Source organism: Pimephales promelas, chromosome 9 (assembly GCF_988280905.1).
Source record: "Pimephales promelas chromosome 9, fPimPro1.hap1.1, whole genome shotgun sequence".
NCBI lineage: Eukaryota > Metazoa > Chordata > Actinopteri > Cypriniformes > Leuciscidae > Pimephales > Pimephales promelas.
The window spans coordinates 642,721-653,268 of NC_142777.1; the positions used below are offsets into that span (position 1 = coordinate 642,721).

The 10,548-nt window shown below is 40.3% G+C and overlaps 1 protein-coding gene across 1 annotated transcript; it reads right to left on the reverse strand.

The window, feature by feature from the left end:
• Window positions 1-95: 95 nt before the first annotated feature.
• Window positions 96-7,341, reverse strand: sqstm1 (sequestosome 1). The gene is made up of 8 exons (XM_039653746.2): window positions 7,050-7,341; window positions 6,637-6,732; window positions 5,032-5,324; window positions 3,366-3,519; window positions 2,563-2,643; window positions 2,306-2,487; window positions 2,018-2,219; window positions 96-902 (listed from the first exon to the last, which is right to left on the reverse strand). Exons 1-8 carry the CDS (start codon window positions 7,216-7,218, stop codon window positions 748-750), a joined length of 1,332 nt encoding a protein of 443 aa, XP_039509680.2. The 5' UTR covers window positions 7,219-7,341; the 3' UTR covers window positions 96-747.
• Between the last annotated feature and the right edge of the window lie 3,207 nt (window positions 7,342-10,548).

Here is a 10,548-nt window from a genome sequence, read left to right on the forward strand (position 1 = left end):
CAGGCTAACATATTCATACTAAAAGCTATACTTTTTTATTTCAGGACGCCTTTAAGTTTTGCACATTGAAAAAAAAAATCCAAATACAACAAATGTTTTGGAGAAGTTTTTTTATTGCGAAGAGAAAGGACGGCACATTCACCGATTCCATCCGTTTAGTCAAACTATTAATCATAACAATTAAAATACAACCCAGGTTTCGACTTTAACTAAAAACTCAGCTTATTGGTTATGGAAATGCACATAAAACATCCATAAACTGCAATTACACAAATATAGAGCTTTACTTAACAACAACCTTTAAGTAATATATGCATAAATGATGATGATAAAGATCATTAATAGCATGAAGTGTTCTAATGACAGAAACGTTGAATATAAATGTATATATTTTGCATAAAAAGGCCAATAATGAACTTAAGTATGTGCTGGTCACCTGAGTAATCGTTATCCTGGTAACACTTTACAATACGGTTCCATTAGTTAACAGGAACTAAGAATGAACAATACATGTATTAATCTTACTTACTGTCCATTTCAGCACATATTATTACTGAACTAGTATTTCTTAATGCGAATATTAAAATCAAATGTTGTATTTGATAACATTAATGCACTTTTTCTCATGTTCGTTAATGCATAAACTAATGTTAACAACTGAAACCTTACTGTAAAGTGTTACCTTAACATTTATGGCAAACGTTTGCGTATGTTACGACTGAGTGCGGGGGTGTGTGTCCTGCTCCTCTACTTGCGAGAGGTCTTGCAGTACTGGATGGTGTCGAGAGCGGCGCCGATGTCGAAGCCCTTGGCGTGCAGGAGTCGGGTCAGCCACCCGCCCTCGTCAGAGAAGCCCATCGACAACATCTGAGAGAGCGACTCCACCAGCCGGGGGTCTGCATCTGGGGGACACACACTCGTCAGCTCACAGACTTACACAACCTGCGCTTAACTCCATTAATGACAAAGGTATATTTGATCTAAATGCAGTGTTGTGCACTCGGGACTCGGTCTCGGTCTTGTCATGGACTCGTGTGCATTTTGACTCGTACTCGAACATATTGGGAGTCGGGACTCGGACTTATTCCCGAGTCCACTCGAGTCCCATTCAAAATATGTCATGATTATTACTGTGTGTTAATATTTCTGGTAACACTTTACAATACAGTTCATTAGTTAACTATAGTAGATAACATTAACTAAGAATGAACAATACTTCTACAGCATTTGTTAATCTGTGTTAATGTTAAATGTTCATTAAAATCTTGTTAACATTAGTTAATGCACTGTGAACAAACAATGAACAGCTGGATTTGTATTAACTAACGGTAACAAAGATGAACAAAAACAGTAACAAATGTATCGCTCATGGTTATTTCATGTTAGTTAATACATTAACTAATGTTTAATAAATTAACCTTATTGTAAAGTGTTACCATATTTCTTTAAATTGTTGTTTGATTGAAACGTCCAATGATTGCTGACTATAATGTTCTCGGCAAAAAGGCCACATAGTGGTTTAAAGGTAATTTTATTATATGACTTACAATTGTTACAATCAGTCAGTGCTCTTTCACAGAACATTACTGCACATGAATTCTGTGTGGCTCTAATATGTAAACTGAATTATGGATGATAAGGCAGACATTTTCAATACATAGTTGAGCTAGAGGCTCCACATCACCTCTGACCTGGGATCCGTGTCTCCAAGCTCTCCGTCTGTAATGTGCGTACATGGCTGGTGTGTGTGTATGAGTCAGATCTCATGTGTGTGTGTGTGGCGTACGGCTCTTATACGGTTTCCACGGTGAGAGTTAGCATGGGCTATTTCAGTAGTATCATTGCGTCACAGAGTCAGCGGGCAAAGAGTGGTTCCCCATCACTGTCATCGAACGCATATTCTTGGTTATAAACACTGATATGAATTATTGTCTCTATGATTTGTTGTTTCAGCGGAGACGGCTCTGATTGGCCTGATTGATCCGATGTGTGTGTGTGAGACGGGTTGTAGTGTTACCTTGTGGCAGGTGTGGGTACAGCGCCGCCTCGCGCAGGCCCGTGGGTCCCGCTGTGGGTTTGGAGCTGGTGTTCAGCAGCGGCGCCGCCTGACCCGGCCCGTCCTCCTCCACCCTGAGGGACTGCAGCTCTCCTGTGGACGGGTCCACCTCTTTAGAACTCAGGTGAGTCCACTCCTCGTCACTGCCCGGCTCCTTCTGGCCCTTCAGGGGGATAATAAACACTGTTCAAATGTATTGCTCATTGTTGGTTCATGTTATGTTAGGCTCTGCGTGTGTGTGTGTGTTACCTTGGCCCCCTCGCTGAGGCTCTCCTCAGTGCTCTGGCTGCCGGGCCCCGAGCCCCGCGACTGGAGCCCCACACACCCGCTGTCGCTGCGAGCGCTGGACGGGCCGCTGGAGGCCGGCGGGGTCGAGGTGTTCACCGTGGCCCGCTTGCCCTCGTGCTCGACGTCGATGTCCACATCTATCCCTGCAGAGGAGAGCATCATTACCCAGCATGCCCGTTAAGCTAACGACGGTAAAGGTAAGTCGTGCAGGGACTCACCGAGAGGACTCAGCAGCGCCGCCACTTCCTCCCCGATGTTCTTCAGGTACTGCATGTTGGCCTGGGAAGAGGACGCCGCGCCTGAGGACGACACTGCCACTGTTGGTCTACCGCGATATTACAGCTCATAACTCAGAAATACACTGCAGTTCAAAAGATTCGGATCGGTAAGTTTTTTAAATGTTTTTAAAAGAGTGTCTTCTGCTCACTAAGGCTGCATTTACTTGATTAAAATGAAAAAAATTAAGTAAAATAAAATTGTTAAATATTATGATAATTTAAAATAACCGTTTTCTATTTTAAAACATTTTAAAATATTTCTGTGATCAAAGCTGAATTTATCATCATTACTCCAGTCTTCAGTGTCACATGATCCTCCAGAAATCACTGATGATCAACACACATTTATGATTATTATCAGTGTGGAAAACAGTTGTGTTCTTTCAGCATTTTTCTGAAATAAAGCTTTTGTCACATTAAACACTACCATTAACAATTTTGGAATCAGTAAAAACATTTTTGGGGGCGGGGACAATACTTTTATTCATAGGGGATGAATTAAATTGATCAAAAGTGACCGTACATTTATAATGTTACACAAGATTCTAGGCTAGGGTTCTAGCATCCTAAGTGTTTCCTGATCATCAGATCCTCATATTAGAGTGATTTCTGAAGGATCATGTGACACTGAAGACTGGAGTAGTGATGATGCTGTGATCACAGGAAGTGACATCACTGGGATCTGCCCTGTTTCGTGTCAGCGCATCCGCTGCCTGTGGACAGACACAGAGAAGGCATCTCACCGTCAGTGTTTGCCGGAGCGCCCTGGTTCTGCGGGTCTCCGGACGGGTTCTGCTGGGCCTGGGCTTGAGCATTAGCATTAGCATTAGCATGAGCCTGGCTATTCGCCCACATGCAGTGTCTCATCTTACGCCATACCTTCCCACGAGGAAACCACTGCACACAAAAGCTCTCGTTCAGTCACAGTCACATTATTATTTCAAAAACAAAACGTGTGCTAATAGAGCCGCAACTAAAGATTGTTTTGATACTCGATTAGTTGGACGATTATGCCTTGGATTACTCTTGCTTAATATTACCCTTTGATTAATCGTAGGGATGCACCGAAATGAAAATTCTTGACCGAAACCGAAAAAGAGAAAACCAAGGCCGAAAACCGAAACACCGAAAGAAATTATGCCAATTATTAGTATCATTGCATTTATGGTTATGACTGTGTACAAACTTTACTAAAATCAAGGCATTGCAATTGCATAAATTAATATAACATTTTAAAAGAATAAATCAATTAACAAATATTTATTTGGCACAATGCACAGTATGAAATAAAATTCAAACTAAAATGTTTAACTTGACCCCACTCATGTGTACACTAAATAATAATCTACTGGCCTGCAGAAAGGTTTTAAAATGAAACGTTCTCTCAAAAACAAAGCCGAGCGCGAACTTCTTCTCATCACACCAGCACCCAGTTTGCACGTCTAAATTAGTTTCTTACATTTTAAAAATTTAGCATACAATAGCATAAAAAGCCTTTTTAAATGAACAATGGTCCATGTTTAATACAAATGTACATGAAATTTAATGAAACATGTTTAGTGAATGTATTTAAATATTTAAGAGAGCATTAATTTAGTTCTATACATAAATATACATAGTTCCCAATCCCATATACATATTTTTTTTGTAATGGCACAAGTAATAATCTCAGGGTTTACTGGGTTTTACATGATTATTTTTGTATTGGTGGCGGAATACTAAAAAATAAGCATTGTCATGTGTTTATCTTTCTTCTTCTCACCGATTCCTGATGGTTAGAGGACAGTTACTTGAGTCGTCCCCTGTCGTTTCAAGGAATAGTACAACAGCGAGCGGGTCAAGTATAAACGCCTCGACCGTTTGGAGCGGTGCGCGTGCTGTCTGTGGAGACTCGCGCTGCCTTGTTTACTTTCGCCTGCCTCCACAGTTTATACTTGACCCGCTCGCATCCGGAGTCGTCGTCATGGCGGCGCGCATTGTTTAGAGCAGATATAGGTGGATAAACAAGGCTTCCGTCTCCTCGCGGGTTCAGATACACTGAAATGCGTCCACACCACAGACATGTTGCTTCAGACAAGCACGTGCAGGTCGCGGTTTCTGTTTGCGTCATCACAACATTTCGGCCGTATTGTTTCGGTGATAAAAGTCTTTCGGCCGAAAACCGAAAATGAACTTTTGGGCCATTTTCGGCCGAAAATATTCGGCGGCCGAATATTCGGTGCATCCCTAATTAATCGGTTTAAAAGTAGCAATTTTTTTTTTTTTTTTGGACGAAACACACTATTCCACGTCCTGGCCAAAGCTATCCTTCAAACAACATTTACATTCAGTGAAGTCTGAGGTTTTTCCGCGACTGGTGGACAGATATACGTGACTGGTGGACAGTGCAGTGGGCAGAGAGAGCGTCACCTCGAACATGTTGGTCATGGGGTGCAGGATGGGCAGCATCGTGTGCTCCTTGTGGAGGCCCCGGCCCTGGCAGGACGAGCACAGGTCGTAGTCCGGGCACACCGTGCACTTGAAGCGGGTCCCTGGCACCGGGCCCTCGCAGCCGTCACAGGTCACCCCAGGGTGCACCAGCGGGGGGTGGTGGGGGGGTGGGCCCGGGTGAGGGGGGGTAAAGTGGGCCGCTCCGTGAGGCCCGGGGAAGGAGAACCCAGGGAACCCGTGAGGAGAGGAGTCGCGTCGATGCTCCTTTCTTTCTGAGAAGGGGAGAAACATGACAGGGCTGTGACTGACTGACTGTACAAACTCCTCTTACACATGTTACATGTACTTAACATAGTAATAACAGCCAATTATGTGTAATTACATGTAACTAACCCTCATCCAAACCACTATACGTCACTTATGCTCTCTTGTTGTTTTTCTGTCTATTTTTGAAGGTATTATGATACCTTGTTACATGTTATGCGTGTTTGAATAATGTAAACATCTATGGTGGAAACAAACTTCCTCTTGAGGACAAACAAAAAATCCATTTCTCAAACCCCGACTATATAGTAATAGTAAAATAAAGTGTAACCATGAATTTCTATTCACATTCTTAGCTTTCAATGTCATCAAACAAAAAAAAAACAAATTCCTGATTTTGGACAGTCATACAGGTTTAATGGCTCTACTTCCTGTTTGGGGTGTTCTAGTCACATGACCACAAAATAGCTCTGTGCATTCAGATCTGGCTTAGGTTTTATTACTGTTTTTTTTTTACAGTTACACTACCTAGTCATTGTTTTTAATATTTTCAATGTTCATAATAGAAGTGTAACTGTGTATTGTAGTAAAATAGCATAATAGAGTCGTAACATGAGATAAGCACATCACTGACACTTATAAGGTGAGGCGAGGCTTTGCTGACTACCTAAACATAGGGATGCACCGATATGAACATTTTGGCCGACACCGATAACCGATAATTCTTTATATTGGAAGCCGATAACCGATATATCGGCCGATTAACTTAAATCCAAATTTTATCTAATTTTGAGTGCCTGATTACAAAAACAAAAGTCTCACAATTAAATCCACGTCCCAAGCGCACAATTATAATGATGTTCTCAGTCGATATGACAGATTTGCGTTGCACATGTTGTCCCGAACCAGATTTTCATTTTTTTGAAGAGATTTCAATCATATTTCAAGAATTTCAAAAACATAAACAGCTCTCAACAAGTGTCTCAGCTGAAGGGAATAATACATTATTTATCGGCTTTAATATATCGGCCACATTTTCTTACCAGGCCGATAACGAAAACATTAAAAAATTAACATGTATCGGCCGATACCGATACGCTGGCCGATATATCGTGCATCCCTACCTAAAAATGTTGTATTTTACATTTTATTTTGAAAAAGCATGAAGTACTGTCAGTCTTGTGTCTAAACTCATGCGTGTCATAAGTTCTTGAAGTTGAGCAATATTTAAATGTGGGCCAATCTGCACTAAAAAATATGTGAATAGATATATAATGTGCTCCAATAATGAGAAGTATGTTGAGAGTGAATGTGACTTACGCTTGATGAAGAGCCGGAAGGTGTCCTCCTTCACCAGAGCCAGCCCCATCATCAGCTCGTCATCAGAGGAGAAGGCGATCAGGTCACCGTCCTCATCTACACACACACACACACACACACTCATGTTTACATATCACGGACGGTCCAGAACAATCATTTACCATTTAATAGCATTTATAATGCTCACAAAACTTTGAATTAGGGTGTAAATATACACAAAATATAAATATTTAACAGTACTATTTAAAAACAAAATTGAAGAGATTAATTTTCCTAAAAGTTATAAGTTGACAGTATTGTCACTTTTTGAAATCTCATTTAGTTAAGTTAAAACATCATGTTAAGCTGTTAAATTGAGAGACGACAATAATTGTATGTTTACGATCACACATCTTTAAATCAATCTGACGTACCTTTATAGTGCATTTGAAAGGGCGCAGTCCCGAGACCGACAAAAACATCGAGCACTTTTCTGTTCAAATAGTCAAAACTTGTTGAGACATCCTGATCCACGGCGAAGCGACGGATCTCCTTGTTGCAGTCGTCCTTCCCGAGCAGGTAAGCTTTCACTGTCATCGACATTTTAGCGACAATATCGTGTTCAAACGGACCTTTAGACGTGTTGCGCAGCAGAAAATCCTCTTCTAGAGCGCGAGCGTCGGATACGAGTGCGTGAGCGTGCGTGTGAATGCGTTCCACAGCCCGCAGTTCCGTATATAATCCTTCGACGTCGTATGCAGATGATGCGCGCTCAGCCAATCGTAGACGCGAGCGCACGTCTGGGGGCGTGGTCTCGCGCGTCTCAGTGACAGAGTTCATGTTGACTGTGATCATGTGAGTCGCATTAGTAAACACAGTGGACTGCCGAGGAATGACACGGCAATATGTGCGGGGAAATTCCCTCTTAATCACGGCCAAACAATACATCATGCTCATGAGATATGATACTTTTTACAAATGGTTATAACTAGGTCGTTTTGGCCCACACACACACTCTCTCTCTCTCTCTCCACAGCTGTGTGATAATATAGGCTAGCTAAACACGGGTTTTTCCAAGTTAATATACATGTAATTAAACATTGGTATACGTATTATTGTGATGTAATCCCAGATAGCACAAGTCTATTTGATGTGATGTTTACATCTGGAAGACGTATTTTTAAGAGTGTTTGCTAGGACGTTTCCTGTCAGATGTCAAATAGACATCGTTTAGAAGATGTCTTTCAGATGTAATGATTTAGAAAGCACAGTTTAGCCCGCACGTGAGACTGCTGTGTCAGTGTGATGTCAGCGTGAACTCTGTCCATCCATCATGGAGATTGTGTATTTCTGCTACAGTGGATTAAAGTGCAGTGTCATCATGAATGCCTCCATCAACTACGCTTGACACTTCATCAAGGCCTATTTAAAGATCAGTGGTGTTCTGAAATGAGGAGGGAAGTCCTCAGTTTGTAAAATGTATATATAGGCTGCATATACAATCGCTTAGGACAGCTGTAGCTGGTTTTAAGTCTACCATGTATCGTTACGCTTTTATGCCTTATATCCCAACTGTCAATGGAGCAATTATATTGAATTTTTACTTCCGGCACCGGCTGTGGTGCTCTATTAACACCATGCATACGTACCAATCCTATCCAATCACAAACAATCACAGTGCAATGGATTGCTTCCTGTCACGTGACTTTCCCCTATTCATTCTCAATGGGCGCATTGAGTTCCGCATTTGATGCAAAAATGCTCTTCGGTTTCCGGTTGTGGAGATTAAAGCGGAGGAAAACGGGATTATGGCAGAGTCTTCAAAATGTACAGTCCTCCCGTCTTTGAAACGAAACGTACATACGTTTAGATGTAATTTTATAGTTATGTTTATTTAATATCATTTTAAAAAGAAGCATAAACACAACGAGGGGTGTCTGTTTTATCTGTTTTTGTGACTAACGTTTCTTTAGAATAACCATGGAGTATAAAATTCAATATAAATTCTCGGTATTGCATTGGACTCTACGATCGGCGGAAGTTATCGAGCATCCTTAATCCTTCACCGGAAATACCGCCAGGCATAGAGCTCATTTTGTAGTAGTCTACTAATTATTTTCTCATCCATTACTGCCTCTTTGGGAGAGGAAACACCCCAATATATATATATATATATATATATATATATATATATATATATATATATATATATATTTGTTGATTTGTATATAGCCTACGTGCATTTGTTTTGTTTTTTTTACTTTCAATGTACTGTGGTGAAAGAGTTGGTCAAACGCCACCTAAAATGAGTGTCCGCAATAAGATTTTAAAATGTGTCAACTTTTATTGACAGTAGAAGTGATTTTCTGATGTTTAGCGGGTGTTAAACACGCCGTTATTCCACCTCAGTGTGTGTTCGTCGACTAGTGCGACGCTGAAGTGTGTGAGAACAGAGGAATAACATCAGATCAAACCATGCAACATTTATTTATTTCGATTAAATATTAATCATTATGTGTCAATTTTCAATGTCAATTGTTTCACTATTTACATGTTTATGTTATAATATTCGAAGTTGATTGTGATTCTCCTCTATATGCTGATTAACTATAGCCTAGCATTACAGGCTCCTCGTGAGCATTCATTCATCAACTATCGTAAAAGACTGGAATAAACACCAGCGCACACGAGCAATCCTTATTGTAATAGTCAATTTCATTTAAAAATGTAGAAACCCAAGAGGTATGAAATGTCAGAAAGAGAAAAACACTGTTGAAGAAGAAATAGATGAAGAAATATATTCACAGGAACATTTTAGCAGACTCAACAATTAATACAGAGATCATCATAGTTTTAGTCAATTAGCAGCCATTAAACAGTGACAATCTTCGTGTGTGAGAGCTAAACGCTAACCGGAAGCTGCCGATGTGGACTCTCTAGCGGGCGGAAGTAGTGCAAGAAATCGATAAATATACACTACAATACTAGAAATGTAGTGATTTATACAATATAGATCGTGTCAAAGCAGCTTGACAGTGACAAACAAGAAAATAATGATCAATGATGTAAACTTCATCAAATATGAGACAATGACAAGCAGAGTGAAACAAGTCGGCTGTGTGTTTTTTTTTGTTTTTGTTTTTTTTATTAGGCATTATACAAACATATAAACAATAACAAGACATCCAAAAAGACAACAATCCAAGATTTTCCAAAAATAGTTTAACATAAAAGAACAAGAGACTAAAAATAAAAAATAAATAAAAATAAAATAAATAAATATAAGGGCTAAATTTAACTATTTATAAATATAATAGCTACGAGAAATTACAATCCAAGACAGTATTGAGGAAAGAAGAGAAACGTATAATTCTTCAAGTCGGCTGTGTGTGTGGATTAAGACTGAAACGTCATTTCTTATTAATAATAATATAAACATACATCCATGTCTTTCACCTTTATCTTTGAATATGGCCTCACTTGCACATGTAACTTTCAGTGACTCGAGTTCGTGCTCCCGCCCTTACATAGCCTACATTATTCACAACATTCCCCACACACTCTTTATTCTAGAAAACTCCTTTTTTTTCTTTTTTTTTCTCTTTGTCGAAACCTCCCCTTTTTTTCTCTTTCTCGAAGACTCCCTTTTCTTATTCTCGAAGCCTCCAGTAGAGTCCGAGCGCAGGGCATGTCGCCACTCAGGCACGAGGACTCTCAGCGCGTCACATGATTCCCTGTGTTTACAGGCAACAGGAGCAGCTGATAATGAGATCATTCACATTCGCCCTCAGAGGTTCCAACAGCAACGCGAATAAGCAGAAACTGTCATTTCGAGACGACTGTATGTTCTTCTGTTCTCAAATCTGCCTATATGTAGGATTTGCCTTCTGTTTAAATATTACGCAGGGCTGCCAACTCTCACGCATTCAGACT

Excerpts from the sequence above, each read along its gene's own strand:
- sqstm1 (XM_039653746.2), bottom strand. The coding sequence starts at position 7,218 with ATGTCGATGACAGTGAAAGCTTACCTGCTCGGGAAGGACGACTGCAAC. Across the intron at positions 5,325-6,636 it reads CTTCCGGCTCTTCATCAAGC|AAAGAAAGGAGCATCGACGC; the intron begins GTAAGTCACATT and ends TCCCCTTCTCAG. Across the intron at positions 2,220-2,305 it reads GCCTCAGCGAGGGGGCCAAG|GGCCAGAAGGAGCCGGGCAG; the intron begins GTAACACACACA and ends ATCCCCCTGAAG.